General features: G+C 41.5%; 1 protein-coding gene across 2 annotated transcripts in view; it reads right to left on the bottom strand.

Annotated features, from left to right (window-relative positions):
- The window catches only part of nsmaf (neutral sphingomyelinase (N-SMase) activation associated factor), a 163,123-nt gene that overhangs the window by 120,084 nt on the left and 17,685 nt on the right, over nucleotides 1-25,354 (bottom strand). For both annotated transcript variants that reach the window (XM_063063988.1, XM_063063997.1), the window contains exons 3-8: nucleotides 22,410-22,488; nucleotides 11,875-11,942; nucleotides 11,747-11,783; nucleotides 10,040-10,090; nucleotides 4,201-4,272; nucleotides 2,992-3,039 (exon numbers count right to left, since the gene is read on the bottom strand). In XM_063063988.1, the coding sequence (XP_062920058.1) occupies nucleotides 2,992-3,039; nucleotides 4,201-4,272; nucleotides 10,040-10,090; nucleotides 11,747-11,783; nucleotides 11,875-11,942; nucleotides 22,410-22,488 (355 nt within the window). The remainder of the gene's footprint in view (nucleotides 1-2,991; nucleotides 3,040-4,200; nucleotides 4,273-10,039; nucleotides 10,091-11,746; nucleotides 11,784-11,874; nucleotides 11,943-22,409; nucleotides 22,489-25,354) is intronic.

Below are 25,354 nucleotides of genomic sequence, written 5' to 3' on the forward strand. Positions count from 1 at the left end.
CATGCTTCAGGTGCCAACATAGCATGCCCACAACTTACTAACCCTAACCCATATATGTCTTTGTTCCAGTTTCCTCCCACATTTCAACCAGAGGAAACGCACACAGTCATGGGGAGAATGTACAGTAGCAAAAGTGAATGCAGATCGCTGGTCCTATAAACTGTTATGCTAACTGCTGCACTACTGTGGCTACCCAAGAAATTTAGAACAATTTTTAATAATATGCAAGCTATAATGATGATAGACAACCTACTTAACCCCTTTAAACTAATGCCATATATAAAAATTGTCATATACACACATAAGTCGGGTGGGAACCGGTCTGAAGGGACTCAAGATTGGATAGATGGTAAAAAAAAAAGCAGAGCCAGCATGCAGTCTGACTGTCAGGAGGGGAAAGCAGATGAAAGAACACAATTGCAGCTGGCAGGGGGAGGATCAGTGCATGAGGGATGCAGAATCAAAAAGGGTAGCAAGTGCCGCACTCAAGGTGTTGTTTCTCAATGCACGGAGTATAAGAAATAAAGTGGATGATCTTCTTGCACTATTACAGATGGTCAGGTATGATGCTGTGGCCATCACTGAATCATGGCTTAAGGACAGTTGTAGCTGGGAGCTGAATGTCCAAGGTTACACATTTTATCAGAGGAATAGGAAGGTAGGCAGAGGGGGTGGTGTGGCTCTGCTGGTTAAAAATGGCATCAAATCAGTAGAAAGATTTGACACAGGATCAGAAGATGTTGAATCCTTGTGGGTTGAGTTAAGAAACTGCAAGGGTAAAAGGAACCTGATGATGGTTATATACAGGCCACCCAACAGTAGCTGAGATGTGAACCACAGATTCCAATGGGAAATAGAAAAAGCATGTCAAAAAGGCAATGTTATGATAGTCATGGGAGATTTTAACATGCAGGTCGAATGGAAAAATCAGTTTGGTAATGGGTCTCAAGAGAAAGTTTGTTGAATGCCTTTGAGATGACTTTTTAGAGCAGTTTGTTGTTGAGTCTATTAAGAGATCCACTGTACTGGATTGGGTGTTATATATTGAACCAGAGGTGATTAGGAGCTTAACGTAAAAGAACCCTTAGGCAGCAGTGATCACAATATGATTGAGTTCAACTAGGGAGAAAGTAAACTCTGGTGTAGCAGTACTTCAGTGGAGTAAAGGAAATTACAGTGGGTTGAGAGAGGAGTTGGCCAAAGTAAATTGGAAGGAGCTGCTGGCAGGGATGACAGAAGAATAGCAATGGCACGAGTTTCTGGCAAAAATGAGGAAAGTGCATGATAGATGTATTCCAAAAACAAAGAAATACTCAAAATAGCACAATCTTGGCTGACAAAGAAAGTCAAAGCTAACATAAAAGCAAAAGAGGGCATACAAAAAAGCAAAAATTAGCAAGAAGATAGAGATTTGGGAAGCTTTTAAAAACCTACAGAGAACAACTGAAAGAATCATTAGAAGGGAAAAGATGAAATATGAAACCAAGCTAGCAAACAATATCAAAATGGATAGAAAAAGCCTTTTCAACTGTGTATAAAATAAAAGCGATGAGACTGGATATAGGACCACTAGAAAATGAGGCTGAAGAAATAATAATGGGGGACAAGGAGGTGGCAGATGAACTAAATGAGTATTTTGCATCAGTCTTCACTGTGGAAGATACTTGCGGTATTGTACTTGCCTGGTGTTGTAGTGAGTGAAGGAAGAGAAGTTGGTGCAGTTACTATTACAAGAGAGAAGGTGCTCAAAAAGCTGAAAGAGCTAAGGGTACATAAGTCACCCACACCAGATGAACTGTATCTTAGAGTTCTGAAAGAGGTAGCAATAGGGATTGTGGAGACGTTAATGATGATCTTTCGAATATCATTGGACTCTGGCATGGTGCCAAAGGACTGGAAAATTGCAAATATCACTCCATTCTTTTAGAAATGAGGAAGTCAGCAGAAAAGAAATTATAGACAATAGACAATAGGTGCAGGAGTAGGCCATTCGGCCCTTCGAGCCAGCACCACCATTCACTGTGATCATGGCTGATCATCCACAATCAGTACCCTGTTCCTGCCTTATCCCCATAACCTATGATTCCGCTATCTTTAAAAGCTCTATCCATCTCTTTCTTGAAAGCATCCAGAGACTTATAGACCAGTTAGCCTGACCTCAGTGGCTGGGAAGATGTTGGAGTCTAATTGTTAAGGATGGGGTTATGGAGTATTTGGTGACATAGGACATAGATAGGATAGGATTAGGAGAATGGGTAAGAAAGTGGCGAATGGAATACAACCACACTGGTTGGTGTGGTCTTTCATTGATTCTATTGATATTATTTTTATTGATTCTACTATGGTTATTGGATTTATTGTGTCTACAATAAAATAAACCTCAGGGTTGCATATAGTGACATATATGTACTATGATATTAAATTTACTTTGATCCGTGCCATCGGAGCTGTGCTTAACCACACAGTCATAAGTGTAAAGCGAGTAGAGTAAGGGGCTAAGCACACAGCACTGTGGTGTAGCTACGCTGATAGAGATTGTGGAGGAGATGCTGTTGCCAATCCAAAATGACTGGGGTCTGCAAGTGAGCAAATCGAGGATCCAATTGCACAAGGACGGATTAAGGCCAGGTCTTGAAGTTTATTGATTAGCTTTCAGGGGATGATGGTATTGAATGCCAAGCTACAGTAGATAAAGAGCATCCTGATGTATGCATCTTTGCTGACAAGAAGTTTCAAGGTTGAGTGAAGAGCCAATGAAATGGCATCTGCTGTGGACCTGTTGTGCCAGTGGGGAAATTGGAGCAGATCCAAGTCATATCTCAGGCAGAGTTGCTATGTTGCATCACCAACTTTTCAAAGCACATTTATCATTGTGAACATAAGTGCTACTGGAAAATAGTCATTGAGGCAGGTTACAAAGTACTTTGATAATAAGTTTATTTTGAACAAAAATGATTTAATAAGATCATGATAATTGCAAAAATCCCTTACCATTGCAATCTGATCTGCCACTTTGTCCAACCGAGAAGCTCTGTGAAGCTATGAAAAAGAACGCTATTAACAGTTTTAGATTATTTACTATGCAGATACCTCAAGTAAAACCATTTTGATATATTGATATAAAGGTAAATTCAAAGAATTAGCAACTCCACTGATGGTAATGTGGAGCTATCATCATCAGGAACCAAACTGTAAGAGGACTTGGCTGCTGCCAGCTTCTTTCAGTCATTATGTCTTGGAACTCTCATGTGCTTCCTTAATAGTAAATTTTTTAAGCTGTCAATAGTTTCTTCTGTCTGACTAACATTAACGATTAGATGATCACAGGTAGAGTAAAGCTAAAATTGGAGAAATGCATGAAGTGCCCACAGTGGAAAAAAATCCGTAATGATCAAATTGGCTAATGATTGCGTAATGCTCCTTTTGAGATTTGTTTACAGACTTAACCTTTAGTAAAAAGGGAACTATTTACAAGGAAAGTCATTAATCCATTTATTCATTACTGAGGAGCATGCTAAATCTCTGAGTTGTTTTTAAACAGGCATAATATTGACTTCATAACCAAACAACTGTAGGAAGTCAGTGGGTCAAGCAACATCTGTGGACCCAAAGGGATGGTTGGCATTTCATGTCAAGACCCTATCTCATGAGTGAACGTGGAGGAAGATGGCCAGCGTACAGAGGTATGAGGGAGGCAAGATACAGGGTAAATATGATATCAGGTAATGTGAAGGACAATAGACAGGTGAAGCCAGGTGGGGGAAGGGGAGGAGTAAGTTGTGAGAGATTTTTAAAATTGGCAGTGGTACTAGGTAGGAGGCAGGAGAGGGGGAAGGTAGAGATAGAGTCTGGAATGTAATAAGGAATGATGATTCACAGATTTCTCTTTACTTAGTCTCATGTGTCCATATTAACAGACTGTGGAGCCACATTAGAGTTTGCTGTAGTGTTCACAATGCTCTTACAATGGTTAATAAATAGCCACAGCTGGAGAAAATCACATTCTCTGAGTGAATTGGACCACTAATTGTATTGCGTTGTTTGGATCAGGTTTGATGATAACTGGATTGATAGTGCAATATGTATTTATTGCAAAAGCTGTTCTCACATTTATTTTCACAACACGAGTGAATGAACAAACAACCTCTTACTAAGAATTCTGGACTGACTCAGAAGTACTCTTGTTTTGTAATATTTTACCTGATGTAAACTTTGCACCACATCTTCTGCTTTTGAAGCATCTTCTATTCTGAAAGTGTAATCCTTTGGGCCCTAGTTAAGATGTAGATAAAATACTTACATTAGCAAATTACTTTGAATCAGTTTATTTTCAGATTTATCCTTTATATTTTACTGGGAACCCACTGGCTGTTCAAAATAGAACTTCTGCTATTTTCCAACAAGTTCCAGACCAGTGAGCAATGCCTGGACTGCTGAGTTCCTCCAGCATTCTCTGTGTGTTCCTTAAAAAGTTTTTCCTTTTTCCTACAAAGCACATTGTACAATGAAAGACATTAAACCTTCACCAGAATTTATTATTCAATTTAGCTCCATCCTGCTGGGAAAGTTTCCTCCTGTGAATCACAAATTCTGCAAAGGCTACTTTAACTAACTTCAAACAAATTTTTTTTATATAAAAACGTCAAGGAATTGAATACAATTGCAAAGCCTTATTTCTACAAACAGGCCTGAACTATCTTCAGTAAACTAACAATTTGGTTATTCACAACAATTCCACTTTGAAGATCAAGAGATCTTGTTGCTGATTGGATAACAGGTTTCAAACATACTGTAGATAGACTGACTCCTTGTGGCCTGATTATTCCTTTCAGCAGCAAAAACCCCAACCAGATAGTTTAACTTCAGTGTCTTGATTTGATGTGTTATCTTTAATCTCTGAGAAGAAACAATGTAACATAAACAGACATCCCATCTATTGGCAACATGATACAATTTCCACTTTTTAATAATATGCTTTTGGGCCAATACAAAACTTGTGTGGTTCACAGTAAACCTTAGCACATTCTTTTGAAATTTCTGTAAAACTTGTCAAGAAAGGCTCAGACTACAGTTTTTCAACTAGGGCTGACTATTAAAATTTCCTCTCAAGTTGCTATAACAAAGCCCTGAATTAAAGAGCTAAGTGAAAAACAACAACAAAAAAATACGATACAGAATCGATCCAGGCACCAAACTTGGCCTGAAATTCAATTCCATCCCTTCTAGCAAACTGTTCGTTGCTCACCGAATTTGAATGAATTCTTAGGCCAGTCGACTTTGCAAAATCCTCCTCACAAATATTTGGGGATCAATTGGGAAAACTATCTCACAAACTTGCAAAGCAAAAGCCTAATGTAGTTGTACTCACAGAATACACTTGATAGACTATATGCTAGATCACAATGCAATTCCTGGGTATGTCTTATCCACCAACAAGACAAACATATCAAAATTGGTGGTGTAGTGGTATATCTGAGGGACTAGCCCCAAGAGTCATCAATACTAACTCTGGACACCATCGGGTCAAACATGGACAAGGAAACCTCCTGATTGTTATTTCACCACCTTCCTTCAACTGATGAATCAATGCTTCTTCTGTTAAGTAACAGTTGGAAAAAGCACTGAAGATAGCAATGACAAAAATGCTACAGGTGGAGGCTAGTGCCTACCATAAAATGGATTACACAGAACATATAACGTAGAAATCTACAGCACAATTACAGGCCCTTCGGCCCACAATGTTGTGCCGACCAAGTAACCTACTCTAGAAACTGCCTAGAATTTTCCTAGTGCAGAGCCCTCTATTTTTCTAAGCTCCATGTACCTATCTAAGAGGCTCTAAAATCCCTTATTATATCCGCTTCCACCACTGCTACCGGCAGTGCATTCCGCGCACCCATCACTCTCCGTGTGAAAAACCTACACTGGACATCCCCTCGGTATCTATTTCCAAGCACCTTTGTGTTAGCCATTTCAACTCTGGGGAAAAAGCCTCTGGCTATCCACGCGATCACTGCCCCTCATCATCTTATACACCTCCATCAGGTCACCTCTCATTCTCCGTCACTCCAAGGAGAAAAGGCCAAGTACACTCAACCTATTCTCATACGGCATGCTCCCCAATCCAGGCAGCATCCTTGTAAATCTCCTCTGCACTCTCTCTATAGTATCCACATCCTTCCTGTAGTGAGGTGACCAGAACTGAATACAGTACTCCAAGTGGGGTCTGACCAAGGTCTTGTATAGCTATTGTGAGCACCAGAACAGAATGAACTAGCTAAGTCCTGAATGACATACAGCTACCAGATTACTGTGGCAGAGTACAAGAGTAATAAACTACCTCAGCTTTGTCTTCACCAATCTACCTGTGGAAGGTGCATTAGTCTATAAAATCACAGGTAGAAACGAGCACTGCAGTGCTCATGAAGGCAAAGTTACATAGTCACAGGAATACCCTACATCATATGTGACACTGCAAATGTGCTAAATGGAACAGACTTGGAACAGATCCAGCAGCTCAGAACTAGGTATCCACGAAGGGGGGGGGGGGGGAGGAGAAGAGAGAGAGAGAGAGAGAGAGAGAGAGAGAGAGAGAGAGAGACAGAGACAGAGACAGAGAGAGAGAGAGAGAGAGAGAGAGAGAGAGGGAGAGGGAGGGAGAGGGAGGGAGAGGGAGGGAGAGGGAGGGAGAGGGAGGGAGAGGGAGGGAGAGGGAGGGAGAGGGAGGGAGAGGGAGGGAGAGGGAGGGAGAGGGAGGGAGAGGGAGGGAGAGGGAGGGAGAGAGGGAGGGAGAGAGGGAGGGAGAGAGGGAGGGAGAGAGGGAGGGAGAGAGGGAGGGAGAGAGGGAGAGAGAGGGAGAGAGAGGGAGAGAGAGGGAGAGAGAGATAGAGAGAGAGGGAGAGAGAGGGAGAGAGAGGGAGAGAGAGGGAGAGAGAGGGAGAGAGAGGGAGAGAGAGGGAGAGAGAGGGAGAGAGAGGGAGAGAGAGGGAGAGAGAGGGAGAGAGAGGGAGAGAGAGGGAGAGAGAGGGAGAGAGAGGGAGAGAGAGGGAGAGAGAGGGAGAGAGAGGGAGAGAGAGGGAGAGAGAGGGAGAGAGAGGGAGAGAGAGGGAGAGAGAGACTGACTAGTGGGTCAAACAATAGTTTTTGCTGACTGCAGATCATGATCTCTTGGGTGCTTTGCTATTGATTGGAGGATGGTGGGCACTGATGCTTTTTGCTGAAATGAGCGCAGAGTGTTAATACTTGCTGCTGCTTGTGCAGGGGAGGGGAGGGAGAAGGGAGGCTTTGGGTTTCTAACGTTTTTCTGTCATTCATTCTTTTGGGGTTCTGTCTTTCGTGGATGTCTACAAAGACAAGTATTTCAGGTTGCATACTGTATACATTCTCTGATAATAAATGGATCCATATGAACCATAATTGTGGGTAAATTGCATAAATACTGTGTAATAGAGCTAAGCTGTTACCTGACCAATGACTCAGTTCGAAGCTCCTGTGGTCGATGTACTACCACATGTGGTCATGGATGCTGCTGTATAAATAAACACCTAAGAGGAGGAGGGGCTAGCATGTGAATGTTGAAAAGAGAAAAGTTCAAAACAAAGTCCTTCTGAAGTATCAAATCAATGACCCATTTTGGTTTCTTGATGCCATGAACCAGGGAGATGTAAAACCAACTGAATTCATTCCACACGATTATCAGCAAAAGCTTTGTGAGCAGTGAATTCAGCAAAGGCAATGGGTCCTGCCATTATACCAGCTAATACAGAAGATCAGTTCTAATCAAGTTGTTCCAGTAGTTACAACACTGGCAACTAACCAATGTAGAAAGTTCGCTGGGTACATCGTGTTCACAGAAAAACCCAGAACAAATCCAATGGAGCTAAATGTCACTCAATCGGGTCACAACCATCAGTGAGGTGACAACACAATCAAGCAGCACGCACTTACTGATATTTAGTCCAGTCCATGAAAGCCTAGACTCTAGGAAAACAAGCAATCTGCTGGATGAACTCATCTGGCTGAGCAGTATTCTGTCATGATAAAATCTAATCATCTACTCGTAATAACATTCAATGGCATTGTCTCTGTGTAACCTTATTTTATTCTATTATTACAATGACACTGGAGGTAGCCACTTGATCCATTGGGTGCATGCTGCCCTTCCACCCCCAGCGAAGCAATTTTGTTAATCCCATCTCCTTCTCTGTACTTCGCTGTATTTTTCTTAATTTTCCTGGGAGAGGGATGTAAGGGACATGTGACTGAAGTGACTTATGTAGACTTACACAAGATGTTTTATAAGGTGCTACAAAATAGATTTGGCTTTGAGAATAAAAACTGTGGATCTGTCAGAAAACTGGCTAAGTGATAGGAAACAAAGAGATGTAGTGAAAGGCACTTTACAGAGTGGAGGGAAGTATGCACTGGAATATCCAAGGTCATAGCACTAGGACCATTAGTTCTAATAGATTAATTATTTGGATGGGTCTACAGAGCACAACTGCCATATTGTCAGATAATACATAACATGGTGGTGCAATGTACCGCAAGTGTGACAGTATAATTGAGTTGAAAAAGATATGAACAGGTTGGTGAATGGTAAAGAGGTGACAGATATAAAGTATTACATTATGTTTCAAAGGCCCAATTCAGAAGTTCAAGTTTAATTGTTATTTTACCATAAATGAACACCCATGAGTACAGCCAAGTAAAACAGTGTTACTCCGGGGCCAAGGTGCAAAACACAGTACTAACAGTCACACACAGCTCAAGGCACACATAGCACGTATAAGGTTGCAAGCACATATCCGTAAAATATAGTCACACCAAAAGAAAATATAGTCCAAGACCCCAAGTCCATGAATTTTGCAGAAATCTGCAGTTGACCACAATGTAGCTTGTCTTCTGCTGAGCGATCACTAGTGGGCATTACACACTCCAGCATGGAAACCGTGCCATGCTTTCTCTGATGGAGCGCACTGACCTCAACACCTCTCACCTGCGCAGCTGTAAACAGGCAACACCACAGCCTGAGGCCTAGTCTTCGTTATGACTTAGGCCACGCAGACTCCTTGTCATCCGACAATAAATCAGTGAATCAGGCTTGCTGCATTCCACATTAACAATGTCCAACAGGGTCTTGCAATCACAAGAAAAGTGACTAAGTCGATCATTCGCTGTTAGACTGCATACCACCTTCACACACCGACTCCTCAGATTCTCCTCTGATGCAAGCAGCAACACAATCTAAACCAACTGCAGCTCCTACAGTATCTCTGTGAATCAGCAACTCACTGATGAGGTAGACCTACAATTCTTCAATTTTGTAATGTCCAGAAAGGTCTTGTGATTATAAAAAATGTTTAAAAAGAACACACCACCTTTGATTGACTGTGTAAAGCCACTACGATTGAACAGGCCGTCATCTCAAAGTAAGGTCCAAGTGCAGACTATGCATGGTTTAGCAGAAGGGAAGGGAAAACGCAGAGGGATCAACAGCAAGAGAAACAGGGGGCAGGATGAAGGATCAGGCAATAGGGCAAAGAAGAAAATGCCCTGGGGCAAGAGGAGGATCGGGCAAGGGAGAATTGAACAGGAGGTGTGTTAGGTGAAATACACACAGAGGGAAGGAGATGGAAAGGGAGAGAAAGAGAAAATAAAAATGAAGAATAAAAGAAAAGAACAGTGAGACAGGGCACAAAGTCTTGAAATGTCCCAAACAGGATGTCCAGTCCTTATTCCTTGAATTTGGGGGGGGTTCCAGATGTGGTCGTATTTGCCATTTCCTTTTATAGGTCTGAAGCAGTATCCCCATCATCTTCCCTCCCTTGTTTCCCTGTTTTTTCTCTCTTTCTCTCTTGTAATAAGTGCTTACCTTTGAACATTTAAATGCAATAAAACATGAAATTTGCTCACATTAATTTTATTGTTAGAATCAATCTGCTCTCTCACAAGATTAAATATGGCATATGCATAATAGAATTCAACAGTTCATTGACAAGATTATAACCAAGGAAAATAAATGGAAATATCAACCTACTCTTTCAATTTTATATGGAGCCACCACACTTTGTTCTTTGATTAAACAGATCTAAAAGAGAATTATAATTAAAAACAATTAATGCTTTTATAAAATACTAGAGTTCGCATTTCAAACTTGCAGCCATCAACTGTGATTTCAATATTAATTACTTGTATGCAGATCAGGGAATTCCAGATCAGTGAAGCAAAATGCAGTATAAACAAGTTAATTCTAATGAATGCTTTGAAGTACTTCAATAACAAGATCTTCTTCTCACTTTGTAATTTCCTCCAGCTCCATAAACTACGTAAGATATCCGTAATTCTTTAATTCAGATCTGTTGCTCATCCCCTAATTTTATTGTTCCACCACAGGTGCCATATTTTCAGCTGGCAAAGCCCTCAGAAAGCCCTTCAGCTCCCTGCCCAGTTCAGATAGACGTTTTCTTTCAAAAACGTGTAATGTCACTGTTAGGTAAAATGCATCTATGTCAATAATTCTGGGACTCATTTCCAAAAGGTGCAACTTAGGTTCCATGCTGCTGTGTTGGAGACCAGCCTACTTGAACATCGAATCCTAATGCAGCCAAATTCAAATCCAAGGACCAAGATTTTAAAGCATTTACCACGCCCAACACTCAAGCTTCCAAGTTGCAGACACAAGGCAACTGAAGCTAGCTATGCCAGTATCCTTGCTTCATCCATCCAGAAATCCAGATAATCTCAAGTAACTTCCTGCCAGCAGAGGAGAATTAGTCCCAGTCAAGCATCATTGTCAGCACCTGTGTTTTTTTTTTGACCATTGCTATAGCCTTCGCATATTACCATTACTATCTTTGGTTCCAAAGCTAAATGAGAGCAACAGATCAAATACAGAAGGAAAGGAAGGGCAAGGGAAGCGAAGATTAAAATGAAAAGGATCCACTGAGTAGTAAAAGGAATTCACTTTTAAATTTCCTTCAGCTGAAGGGAATTTTGAGCAAGGTGAAAAATGGCATCATATGTGCTTGGCAGGAAAGTGTGCATTGGAGGCAGAGAAGCGAGCTCCAAGCCACCATGGAGCATATTGGAAAATGAGTATTGCATATAACATCTGAAAACCAAAGATCCTTGAGCAATCCGCTAAACTGCAAATAAACCTGACAATACAGACCCACAAAAAGACATTAGAAAAACTAGGGCCACACCATAATAAAGGTAGATTTTCATGATGAAATTTACCATGACTTTCAGAATGTCATCTGAAGAGAAAAATGTTTGAAAATTTCCAAATATACTGCTAGGATAAGCGAATATTGTCCCCACAAGCATCCTCAGAATTGAAGTCTTAATTACATTTCCTTAGCTCCAATGGATAGGGCACATAACTCGCATGCTTGACACCAAACTTTCAAATCAGACACTCTGTTTTGAGATCTTTTACTGCAAGAAAATACCTAGAGTACAAAGAAAGTGAGGCAAGGCTGTTCTCGAAACCTATTTGAAATACCAAAAACATTGTCAACGAAAGCGTGGCCTAAGAGTGTTGAGTATTGAAGAGGAGCATTCAGGGTGGTACTAAGAACCTTGAATCTGTTTGTTTCACATTATAAAGTGGAAAATCTCATAAACTAGCCATTGCTACCCCATCAAGCACCTCTTTTCCCTCCTTTGGCAAACTGTGGGCCCCACACTGGCCTCGTCAGCTGTATCAGAATCCCAAAGAATTAAATTGAGAATTTCTTACCTGATGGCATGTAATGCAGAATCCACAAATCCGATTTCTGGAAGGCATGATTTCATTACAAATAAACATAAATTCATATCGTACTTCAAATTAAATGTTTACCTACATAGGACTGAAGCTGAACTTACTCTTCAAAAGGATTACCAGAGTTCTTATCTTCAATCTCTTCAATTCTGCTGCAATCTCTAAAAGGGAACTACAAATTTTCCAATGTTAGCAGTCTCAACAGTACAGTTCTCTAAAGTTATGAGGATGAGCATTCAAATAAGTACTGTGAATCTCACTGAATCAGTAGGGACTTGTAAATATAAAAGATCTTTATTGAACACAAGCATATCTTCTGGAGAACCTATTTCAACTCTCTCCACACTCAACAGTACAGTAATGATCGATAGTTTTTAAACATAAACACAACAACAAATGATGAACTACAGTTTCAAGGCTATAATTATCTACTTTACCATTTTGGGTGTAAACTGGTAACTTTTGCAGAATAACAAAAACAAATGGCAGAACTCCTTTGAATATCCAAATACCAGTGGCTGGTCTGAGGGGTTCTGAACACATTTACATCAGACACTCAAAATATTTTAAACTTTTGTTACAGTAGAGGGATAGCTCCCTGGATGTACAAACAGCCAGAGTATTAAATAACAAACCAGACAAATCCTGAACTGCACATTCAGTGGCAGCGATACAACAGTGATTACTTGGGAGACATATAGAGTCAATAGAAGTGAGGCAAAGCACCATCAACTGCATAGACCCTGTACAGATTGCAGAGGAGGTGTTCGGTACCCTGAGGCAAATCAGGATGGATAAATCCCTAGAGCCTGACAAAGTGTTCCTTTGGACGCTACTGAAGGCAAGTGCAGAAATTGCCAGGGCCCAAGCAGAAATAGTTAAATATCCTTAGCGACAGGAGAGGTGCCAGAGGATTGGAGGATAACCAATGTTGTTCTGCTGTTTAAAATAAAGGGTCTAAACAGGAACCAGGAAATTATAGGCCAGTGAGTCTGACATCAGTTGTGGGAAAGTTATTGGAAGGTATTCTAAGGAACTGTAAATTTAAGTATTTGGAAAGTCATGAACTGATTAAGGATAGTCACCGTGGCTTCCTGTGTGGTAGATCATGTCTAACCATTCTTATAGAGGTTTTCAACGAAGTTACCAGGAAAGTGGATGAAGGCAAAGACAGTGACTGTTGTCGATACAGACCTTAGCAAGGCATTTGACAAGGTCCCACATGGGAGGCTGGTCAAGAAGGTTGTCGCTCGGCACTCAGGATGAGAAAGTAAATTGAATTAGACATTGGTTTTGTGGGAGAAGCCAGAGAGTGATAGTAGAGGATTACCTCTCTGACTGAAGGACTGTGACTAGTGGTGGCCAACTCTTCTCTCATGCCTCTAATACTCTTTACTCCACCGTAATACTGATACATCTGACTTTAGCTTCTACTTCTCAAATTTCAGGATGAATTCAATCATATTATGTTCACTTTCCCCTAAAGGTTCTTTTACCCTAAGCTCTTTAATCAATTTTGGGTCATTGCACAACATCCATTCCAGAATAGCTGACTGTCTAGTGGCTGAACCACAATTTACTCTAAAAAACTATTTCACAGATACTCTAGAAGTTCCCCCCTCCTGGAATCCAGCACCTGATTTTCTCAATCTACCTACATATTGAAGTCCCCCATAACTACTGTAACATTGTCCTTTTGGCATGCATTTTCTATCTCCCGTTGTAATTTGTAGGCCACATCCTTACCACCGTATACAACTCCCTTCAGGATCTTATTAACTTTGCAGTTCCTTAGCTCTATCCACAATGATTCAACACTTTTTGACCCTATGTCACCTCTTTCTAATGATTTGATTTCATTGTTTACCAACAGAACAATGCCGCCCCCTCTGCCTTCCTGCCCGTCCTTTCGATACAATGTGTATCCTTGGACATTAAGCTCCCAGCTATAACCTTCTTTTAGCCATGATTCAGTGATGCCTACAAAATCATGCCTGCCAATCTGCAACAGTGCTGCAAGTTCATCTACCTTATTCCATATACTGTGCGCATTCAAATATAACACCTTCAGTCCTGTATTCAACCTTTGTGGTTTTGTGCTCCTTTTACATTGCAACTCATCCTGTTGACTGCAATTTTGCCCTATCAACAGCCTCTCCTCACTACACATTCCCTCTATTTGTAAACCAGTTACCTCATCTTCAGCTCTATTATTCACTTTCCTTTGATATTTCTTGCATTGAAATACATGCAGCTTATGACGCTAGTCACACCATGCTCAACCTTTCCACTTCTAACTTTGTCTGAGGTCTTACCAAGATCTGCCTCCACAACTTCTCCACTAACTGTTCTGGCACTCCAGTTACCATCCCCCTACAACTCTAGTTTAAACCCCACCGAGCAACATTAACAAATCTTTCTGCTAGGGTATTAGCCCCCCCACCCCCAGTTTTCTGTACAGGTCCCATCCTTCCTGGGAAGACAGGCCAGTGATCCAAAAATCTTATGCCCTTCCTTCAACACCAACTTCCTAGCCACATATTAGACTGTATAATCTTCCTAGTTGTGGCTTCACAAGCATGTGGCACAGGTAGCAATCCTGAGATCACAACCCAGGAGTTCTGCCTTTTAACTTAGTTCCTAACTCCCTATGCAGGACCTCGTTAGCTGCCCTACCCATATCATTGGTATCTACATGGACCACAACTTCTGATAGGGCAAAAAGGGTAAATTTGATAAAGGGATACAAAATTATGAGGGGTATAGATAGAATAAATGCAAACAGGCTTTTTCCACTGAGGTCAGACAGGATTACAGCCAGAGGTCATGGGATAAGTGTGAAAGGTGAGAAGTTTAAAAGGAGCAAGAGGGGAAACTTGTTTCACTCAGAGGGTCGTGAGTGTGCGGAATGATCTGCCAGTACAAATGGTGTATGCGAGTTTAATTTCAATGTTTAAAAGAAGTTTGGAGAGGTACATGGATAGTAGAGATATGGAGGGCTAAGGTCCCGGTGCAGGTTGATGGGAGTAGGCAGTTTAAATGGTTTTGGCATGGGCTAGATGAGCCGAACAGCCTGTTTCTGTGCTGTACTTCTCTGTGACTATAACTGTTACGATAGTACAGAATCAGAATTCCCACACTGGATGATTGGATTCAATGGCCTTAAAGTAATTTTACAAAGACTGGTTCTTGTTTAAATTGATACCCGACATCCAAATAATTCCATGTAGACCATAAGACATAGTAGAAGCAGAATTAGGCCATTTAGCCGTTAAGTCTGCTCTGTCATTCCATCATAGTTATCCCTTTCTCTTGAACCCTTAAAAATCAAGAAACTGTCAACCTCTGCTTTAAATATACCCAATGACTTAACCTCCACAGCCATCAATGGCAATGCATTCCATTGATTCACAACCTGTCTAGAGACATTTCTCATCTTTATTCTAAAGGGATATCCTTCTGTTCTGAGCCTCTGCCCTCTAGTCCTAGATTCCTGCACTATAGGAAACATCCTCTCTACATCCACTCTATCTAGGCCTTTCAACGTTCGATTGGTTTTCAATTAGATTCCTCCCTCATTCTTTTAAACTCCAGTAAATGCATGCCCCAAGACATCAAATGCTCCTCATATGTTAACCCTTTCACTCCTGGAATTACTTTTGTGAACCTCCTCTGGACCCTCTCCAATGCTAGCACATCTTTTCATAGACAAGGAGCTCAAAACTTCAAATGAGGACTGACCAATGCCTTATAAAGCCTCAACATTACATTCTTGCTTATATTATACTCCACTCAAAATAAATGCTAACTTTGCATTTCTCTTCCTTATAATAGTCTCAACCTACTTTGAGGGCAAGGGTTCCCAGCCTCTTTAATGTCATGCAGCCTTAACAATAATCGAGGGGTCCATGAACCCCGAGTTGCAAACCCCAGCTTTAGAGTATCCTGCACGAGGTCTACCAAGTCGCTTTGCACCTCTGACTTCTGAATTTTCTCCTCGTTTGGATAATGTTTTTGCTCCTCTTCATGCCTTGTGGCGCATCGTGCAGCATTTTTGCCATTTCTGTAGCATTTGACTGTTTTTTTATAAGGTCGAATTGTTAGCTCAAAGCGCAACCCAGCACAGATGGAAAGAAGGCTATGAGCTGGCTGGATTCATACTTAGGACCACTTGCCTCGAAATCCAGTGCTGACGCAATTACACCACCAGGCAAAATAATTACTTGGTACATGAACAACTGCCAATAAATATACGACAAACTATAAATGCATTCTTCAAAATTAAAATGGAAATATTTCCACCCTCTTTTAAAATTGTACAGATATGAAGTAATTTTAGGAATTGGGTTTTAATACAGCAATCCTCATAACGAGGCTGTCTTATGAGAATAGGTTGCATGCAATTGTTCTCACTATGAACCTTGCATATTTTCAATATTGAAAATGGGTTTAAATTCCTAAAATGCATCTCCTCACACATGTATTCACACAGCTGCAGAATGGAAGGATGTCCCTTTAGAACACAGATGAGAAGAAACTTCTTTAGCCAAAGGGTGGTGAATCTGTGGAATTCATTGCCACAGACAACTGCGGAGGCCAAGTCACTGGGTATATTTAAAGAGGAGGTTGATAGAATTTTGATCAGTAAGGGCAAAGTTTATAGGGAAAAGGCAAGAAAATTAGGTTGAGAGGGAAAATTAATCAGTTATGATCGAATGTTGGAACAGACTCGACAGACTGAATGGCCTAATTCTGCTCCAATCTCTTATGGTTTGATATTCATGGGTCAAGATGATGCTTCCAATGAGGACCCAATTCCCTCTCGAATTTGAATTTTCCAAGTTCCTAGACTTTCTACGGATCTTAGTATACTGCAGATTAAGTTCTCAAGCTCAGCTACTGAGTCTCTGTTCTGCCACTTAGTTGCTTAAATTTTACAGTGAATTTCATCAGCTTGGAGCTCATTCTCAAACAGTTATGCCTGTAGCTGGCAGGCTGGTTTGACTTTTTTTTTCCGGTTTAAGCCATTTCTGTTTCCTGTCTAAATTACATACTTCAAAGATGAAATATACTTCTCCACTGCTTTTGAGTTATATGGCAATCTCCTTCTTCAACGATCATCTTTTATGACATACTACTGATTCTGCACACCTCCAAGAGCTAACATCCCACAGAGATATTTTCACTGGCAAATTCTCCAATTTGTTGACTATTAAACTGGGTCTGTCATCTGTTATAGTTTAGCTACAATTCCATGTGCACTTCATGCTATGTTGATCAACTTCATCCCTTTACAGAACCTATTACTCTTCCATTTTCTTTTTCCCATAAACTTTCAGTGTACATTATACCCTAGTTCCTACAGAAACCTGTCCTTGGTAATGTGAGCTGCTCTTTGTGGCCATTCTTGTCCATGTGTTAACTATAATTCTGGAGGAATTCCAGACTTCAGGGCTTTGCTACTAAGTATTATAACTACTAAGTATGTCAAAATCCTAACTGTGCAAATATCTTTTAGTGTCAGGAGGTTGCAGCACATTGCAGAAGTAGAAAGGAATGAAATCACAAGGACCTTTCAAAATAAGAATGAAAATATTTAAATAGATAAGGATTCAGTATTTTTCAACAAGCACTAATAAGCACACTTTAGAACAGGAGGAATCTGCCAATATTTGAAGTTAGATCTGACAGAATTATTTTTACGACTTGTCTCATTTGAAAAAAATACATTTTGAAAAAGTTAGAAATATAAAATTAGATGGAAATTTGACCAATACAAAATTCTGTACATCTAAAAAAAAACCTGGTTATGAAAGAAGTACATCTTCCAAATTATTTTTCTTTGACTTCATCATTTCTAAGACACTAATCCATCCAAAAATTAAAGGTGATTAAGGATCCATCAATGCTCCATAATTTCCCTTTACGCTCTGTGCAAACTCCTTACAGGTAGTGGCAGGAATAGAACCCAGTTACTTATACTACAAAGTACTACACTAACCACTACACTACCGTGCTATAACCACAACATTTCCTGCTTCTTTCATTCAAAATGAATGCAAAGTGTAAACCATTATCCAAAAGGGCGATGTAAAACATAGAACTCTACAAGATGCTACTGAGACGCTACCAGTTACGATGGTGCTATGGAATGTGCGCGACAGCTTCCTGACAGTCAAAAACCTAAGAAATCTGACTAAAAACGTCACTAAGGATACTGTTTCTAAGGTAAATTGCGTTGTTATTGCTGCAAACAGTGAAAGGGTGAGTTCGGGGGATGAATCGTTGCTGATGAAGTTCCAATACTCATACAGCTAGCCCAGGAGCAAGGCTGGATCACTCTGGACGCTGAAAGGATAGGTTGGGGACCAAGCAGAGGAGATTCAATTTCGATGCTTGTACAACTGGCCAAGGTGCAAGGTTGGATAACCTTGGGTGCCGAGCTGATGTGAAGGGCTTGAGAATGACGTTGGGCTGGGCAATGAAATCTAGGCCCAGAGCGAGTGGCTAGGCAGCATGGTCTAGGCCCAGGGCCCTTCACAGCAGCAGTGCCTGGGTCCTAGTGCAAGTTTAAGACAATTTAAGTGTCAGCCCAGATTGTAGGGGAGAGCCAATTTTGCTCATTCTCTGTGAACTTCAGTCCTCTCTCCAGGGTGCCAGAGCCTTTCGTTTTTCCATTATTTGGTCAACTTAAACGCCAGCCCAGATAGACTGTTAAGACAGGGTGTTGGTCAGGAGGAGAGCCGAATTTGCTCATTCTCTGCGATGGTCATCTGCACAGTGTTGAGGCTATGAAAGCTGCCCCGGCTGCTGTGCTCCGTGCCCACTAACATGATGAACTGATAACCAAGGCATTGGGCCCATCCCGGGCTGCTCCAGGGTTCGGATCTGAGGACTCATTTTGGTTCGGAATGGTGTTGTTCGCTTCAATTTTTTTGCATGATTTGTGTTTTTTTCTTTCTCTTACACACCAAGTGTTAGTCTTTCATTTGTATTCTTTTTTTAATTTGGGTTCTTTCAGGTTTCTTGCTTTGTGGCTACCTGTGAGCAAGCAAGTCTCAACATTGTATAATTTATGCATTCTTTGATAATAAATGCACTTGAACCTTAAGAATTTGAATTTCAAACTACAACACGGCCAATTCAAAAAGTTTATTATATACAATGTAGATTTTGTTCAACTAGTCAGAGGAAATACGCCAACATCCGTACCCGTCTGACAGCACTCTGTTGCTACTTTTTATTATCTGCTTCACAGGTCCTTTCTCTCTTCATTTTCCCAACAGCTTTGATCCTTTTTTTGTGTCTTTTTGCATATGTCCCCTTCTTTTGTTTTTCTTTAGAAAGGTAGCCACTGGTTGGAGTGAAGTTCCATAAAAATAGGGGGCAGAAGTGTGTGAAGTGGCCATTACTAGGAAAAAAGTTATTTGGAAACTGGAAGGCCTGAAGGTAGATCAGTCACCTGAAACAGATGGCATACAGCCCTGTGTTCTGAAAGAGGTGCTGAAGAGATTGTGGGGGTATTAGTAATGATCTTTCAAGGATCAATTGACCCTGGCATGGTTCTGCCACTCCACTCTTCACAATTCAAGATTCAAGTACATTTATTATCATGAATGTATAAATTATACAACTTAGAGATTTGCTTGTTCATGGGTAGACACAAAGCAAAAAACCTGAAAGAACCCAATTTAAAGAAAAAGACCAACACTCAATGCGCAAGAGAATGAAAAAAAAATTACAGGCCATGCAAACAATTGAGGCGAAGAACAGCATTCCAAACCAAAAATGAGTTGTCAGATTCAAACCCCAGAGCAGCCTGAAGTAGGCCCAAAGCCTCGCTTATTGGTTCTTCTTAGTGGGCACGGAGCAGAGCAGCTGGGGCAGTCTTCATACCCTCAGTGCCGTAAAAAGAGGATTGCCCATCACAGAGAATGAGGGAAATCAGTTTTCATCCCGACCAACACCGTCTTTTCAGTCTATCTGGGCCTGTGTTTAAAGTGACCCAATGACGGAACAGGAAAGGCTATGGCGCCCTAGAGAGAGGAGTGAACATCACGGAGAGTGAGCAAAATCGGCTCTCACCTCTGATCTGAGCCAGCGTTTAAATTGTCTAAACAGCGCATTGTATCTTGCACTCGGACCCAGGCAGTACTGCAGCACAAGGCCCAACCCCAGACCAGGCTGCCTAGCAATTTGCTTCGGGCCCAGATTTTGTCGCCTAGCCCAAAGCTGTCCTCCAGCTCTTGAAATTAGCTCAGTGTCCAGAGCGATCCAACCGTGCCCCAGGTCAGGTGTACAAGCAGCAACCCTGACTTCTCCTTGCAGCACCCAGAACGATTCAACCTCGCTCCCAGGCCAGTTGTACGGGCATCAGAACTCCATCTGCATTGATACATCTCTAGTACTCGCCTCGGCATCACTCGCCCCTTCACTGTTTGCAGTGTGAGGGGATCCAGGAGTGCCCCTATTAACTGCTTGAAGAGAGATAGAGAGAGAGTTATTTATCATCGATGGTTTGTTTTAAAAAGAGAGAGAGAGAGGAAGATTGATGGTTTGACTGTCACTTTAAGGCACAGGGAGGTAACTTTGGAGTTTTACTTTTGAGAGAAAAACTGAGCAGCTCGAAGGTTGCTATGGTGACCAACAGGACATTATTGATGTTACTTCCAAGGACTTGTTGCCTGCTCGCATTCCTTTACAGACAAAGGAAAGAGGGACACTTTGAATGACAAGTGATGCTCAACACAGGGAAATAAATAGGAGGTCAGATGATACAGACCTCAAGACACATGATCGGGACACTGAATGAGCATTGTTGTGCCCGCAGAGAAAGTGGGTTTTGGAGGATCGATCAGGCGGATTGATCCTAGTGCTCTGCCAGTTAAAGTTCAAAGGCAAGACCGGTGGGGAGTTGTCCATGTGTCCGACCCTGGCCTGGTTAGACAGCTCAACCACAACGAAGTATGGTCCCCTTTGTTGTTAAGTCACAGTCGGCAACTTGTGAAGGATTTCGGAGGACGATGAGAAGATCGACGGCAACAGCTCACCTGAAGACTCAACTCACTCTCTCTCTCTCTCCCCATCGCTATTCAACTAAATTCCACAACTGAACTGAACTGAATTTTACTCAATATCGTAAGACCTTATCTTTTTACCCCTAGACTTAAAGAAGCTTAGTTTTTCATACATATTTCTCCACACTTACTGATTTACTTACTTATATATACAATTCTTGCTAACCTGTTTGATTTATCTTCACTTAGTTTACTGTATAGCGTAGTTATTAATAAATATTAATAGTTTATAGCAATACTAGACTCCAAAGTGGTTTCCATTTCAGCTGGTTTCTTTATTCCCGTCACGGGGTACGTGACAGCAGCAATAATTTAATACAATTTACCTCAGAAAAAGTATTTTTAGTGATGTTTTAAGCTTTCTTTATTTTTGACTACGAAGAAGCTGTTGCACACGTTAGGTAGTGCCATCTTAACCAAAAAACATAAACTGTTTTCTAAATGGAGAGAAAATTTAAAACATCTGATTTGCAAAGGGACTTGGGAGTCCTTGTGTAGGATTCCTTAAAGATTAATTTTCAGGTTGTATCAGTGATGAGGAAGGCAAATGTGATGTTAGCATTCATTTCAAGAGGACTACAATATAAAATCAAGGATGTAGTGTTGAGGCTTTATAAAGCACTGGTGAGGCCTCACTGGGAGTATCGTGAGCAGTTTTGGGCCCCTTATCTAAGAAAGGATGTGCTGATGTTGGAAAGAATTCAAAGGAGGTTCACAAAAATGATTCTGGGATTAAAAGGCTTGTCATATGAGATGCATTTGATGGCTCTAGGCCTCTACTCATTGCAACCTACCGAATGTTGAAAGACCTAGATAGAATGGACATGGAGAGGATTTTTCCTGTGGTGGGAGTGTCCAAGTCCAGAGGACACAGTCTCAGAATACAGGGATGTCCTTTTAGGTCAAAAATGAGGAATTTCTTTAGCCAGAGAGTGGTGAATCTGTGGAATTTGTTGTCAAAGGCAACTTTGGAGGCCAAGTATTGGGCATATTTAAGGCAGAGGTTGATAAGTTCTTGATTAGTCAGTGCATGAAGGGATATGGGGAGAAGGCAGGACATTCAGGCTGAGAGAGAAAATGGATCAGCTATGATGAAATGGCTTAGTAGACTCGACAGGCCAAATGGCTTAATTCTGATCTTATGGTCTTATAATATTGTGCAAGAAGGCTGCTGTCAAGAGTAATAGGGTATACTGCCTAGAGGATTTGGATTGCGAAGTGTATTTCCTGAGAATAATTGCTGAAAACATCAGTAAGTCTAGCTGGGGTGGGAGCCTGAACATAATCATATATTGAGAATAAATGTAATTTGCGGGGATCATATATTGAGAATAAATGTCATTTGCGGGAAATATCCCCATGAAAATAGTACTACCTATGTTGGAAATTGAACTAATTAGCATGACAAACTAAAAGGGAATAACCAATTTAAATTAGATTAGCTTATAACTAACACCCAGGTGCAAGAAGTAAGTATGTGACATTCTGCAAAATTTTCAAATAAATTCAAGATATGCAATATGGTACACCAGGCATGCAAGAACAGCTCATACACACTGCACCTTTAAAATGGGTTCTGATATTTGATCTGGTTCAAAGATCAATGATTTGGAACAAATCTTCAGGGAGCCTTTAATTGTTCTGTAACAAAGAAAGACAGAGTGCTGATGTTAGGCAGATGTGTTAACGACAGTTAACTACTACAATGAGTGCAAATGATACAATTCTCCTTCTACCCCATAGTAAAGCTATGATCGAGAAAAGTACAAAAGGCTGAATAGTAACTTTCCTCATCCAACACAAGAGATTCTGCAAATGCTGGAAAACCTGAGCAACACACACAAAACGCTGGAGGAACTCAGCAGCTCAGGCAGTATCTGTGGAAATGAACTAACAGTCGACGTTTTGAGCTGAGACCTTTTATCAAGACTGGAAAGGAAAGGGAAAGAATTTAGCAGAAGGTGGGGGAAGGGGAAGGAATACAAGGTAGAAGGTGATAGCTGAAGCAAGAAGCTGTGACAAAATAGGTGGAAAAGGCAAAAGACTGAAAAAGAAGGAATCTGACATTAGAATGGACCATGAGAGAAAGGGAAGGGAGGGAACTAGGGAAGCAGATAGGTAGGTGAGGAAAACAGAAGAGGTAATAGGGGAGCCAAAGTTGGGAATTAAAGATGAGGGAAGAGGGAGGGAGAACAATTATTGGAAGCAGGAGAAATCGATGTTCATACCAACAGGTTGGAGGCTACTCACATGGAATTTGAGATGTTGCTCCTCCAACCTGAGAGTTGCCTCCTCAACCAACTTGAGAAATCTTCTGTTTCTTTCTCAACAACAGACGTGACAAGTTCCCCTCCACCACCACCATCCTCTATCAGGCAGAACTGGTCCTCAGCCAACAATTTCTCTTTCGGCTCCTTTCACTTTCTCCAAATTCAAGGTGTAGCCACAGGTACCCACATTGGTCCCAGCTATGCCTGCCTTTTCGTTGACGGTGGAACAGTCCATGTTCCAAGCCTTGCCTGGTAATGCTCTCTATTCTTTCTGTGCTACATTGATGCTGCTTCATGCACCCATACTAAGCTCATCAATTTCATCCAATTTCCAACCGGACCTTAAATTCACTTCATCCATTTCTGACACCTCTCTCCCCCTTTCTCGATCTCTCTGTCTCCATCTCTGGAGACAAACCATCTACCAGTATCTTTTATAAACTACTGATTCCCACGCCTCTCCCCACCCTGCCATTCCCTTTGCTGAATTATTTCGTCTCTGCCACATCTGTTCACTGGATGAGGCTTTCCTTTCCAGAACATCAAAGATGTTCGCCTTCTTCAAAGAACAGGGCTTCCCTTCCTCCACCACTGACGCTGCCTTCGCCTGCAACTCCTCTATTTCCCACATTATCAACCCTCACCCCATCTTCCTGCCATCTTAACATGGATAGAGTTCCTCGTCCTTACCTACATCAATATCCACTACGTCATTCTCCATAACTTCCGCCATTTTCAATGGAACCCTACCACCAAACACATCTTTACCTCCCCCCCCCACCCCTGCTTTCCACAAGGATCACTCGCTCCATGCTTCCCTTGTCCATTTGTCCCTCCCCACTAATACCCCTCTTAGCACTTACCCCTGGAAGCGGAAGAAGTGCTACATCTGCCCATTCACCTCTTCCCTCCCCTCTATTGAGGGCCCAAAACAGTCCTTCCGGTGAGACAAAACTTCTCCTGTGAATCTTTTGGGGCCTTCTACTGTATCCAGTGGTCCTAATGCATTGGTGAGCCCCAGTGCAATTTGGGGAACCGCTTTGACGTGGTACCTTTGCCCCATCTGCAACAAGCAGGATTTCCCTGTGGCCAACTGTTATAATTCCAATCCCCACCGCCATTCCAATATATCGGTCCACAGCGTTCTCTACTGCCATGATGAGGCCATGCTCAGGTTAGAGTAGCAACGCCTCGTATTCCATCTGGGTTGCCACCAACCTGATGGCATAAACAACTATTTCTCTAACCTCCAGTAATTTTTCTCCCTCCCTCTTCACTCTTCTTTGATTCCTGACTCTGTTGCCCCATTTCCCCTTCTACTCACTTGCCTTATCTCTTCTCTCTCGTGCCTCTCCCCCTTCCCTTTCTCCCTTGTCCACTCTCCTCTCCTATCAGATTTCTTCTTTTAAGCCCATTTACCTTTCCCACCTATCACCTCCCAGCTTCTTTCTTCACCCCTCCCCTATCCACCTGACTTCACCCATCATCTTTCCCTCTCCCCCACGTCCCTTTCCTTTCCAGTCCTCAAAGAGTTCTGGCCCAAAATGTTGACTGTTAATTCATTTCCATAGATGCTGCCTGGTCTTCTGAGTTCCTCCAGCATTTTGCGTGCGTTATACTTCATCTAAAGCTTTATTAAAATATGTGTTAGTAAGTGACAGTAATGGAGATAGTAAACTAGATATGTTAAGTACAGTCTCAGTCATACAGCATTGTAACAAGCTCTTCTTCCCACCATCATGACTGTCTATAATAATCCCACTTGCCTTCATTAATTCAATTTCCTTCTACGTCCAGCTCGTCCAAGCACTTGACAAAATGCCTAATGAATGCCCTGTCCCTGCTTCCACTATTACCTCTGGCAGCTCAATCTAGATACTGCCTTTGGATTTTTTGCAAATTTGCCAAGTTTGCCTGTTGGATCTCATTTAAACCTCCTCCCTCTCACATTAAACCTGTGCCCTCTAGGTTTAGACACCCAAACATAGCTACTAGCTATCTACCTTATCTATGACTCTCATAATTTTATATACCCTTAAATGTGAATCAACACATTATGTGCCTTGAACTGATTGTCAGGGGCAGTGGTAGAAGCAAATAGTCGTGGTTAAGAGGCCTTTTGAGAGGCACATAATATACAATAAATGCAGGGATGCTAATCATGTGCAGGCAGACGAGTTAGTTTAATTCAGTTTTATGTTCAGCACAGAGAACATGAACCAAAGGCTTGTTCTTGT

This window comes from Mobula hypostoma, chromosome 1 (genome assembly GCF_963921235.1).
Source record: "Mobula hypostoma chromosome 1, sMobHyp1.1, whole genome shotgun sequence".
Lineage (NCBI taxonomy): Eukaryota > Metazoa > Chordata > Chondrichthyes > Myliobatiformes > Myliobatidae > Mobula > Mobula hypostoma.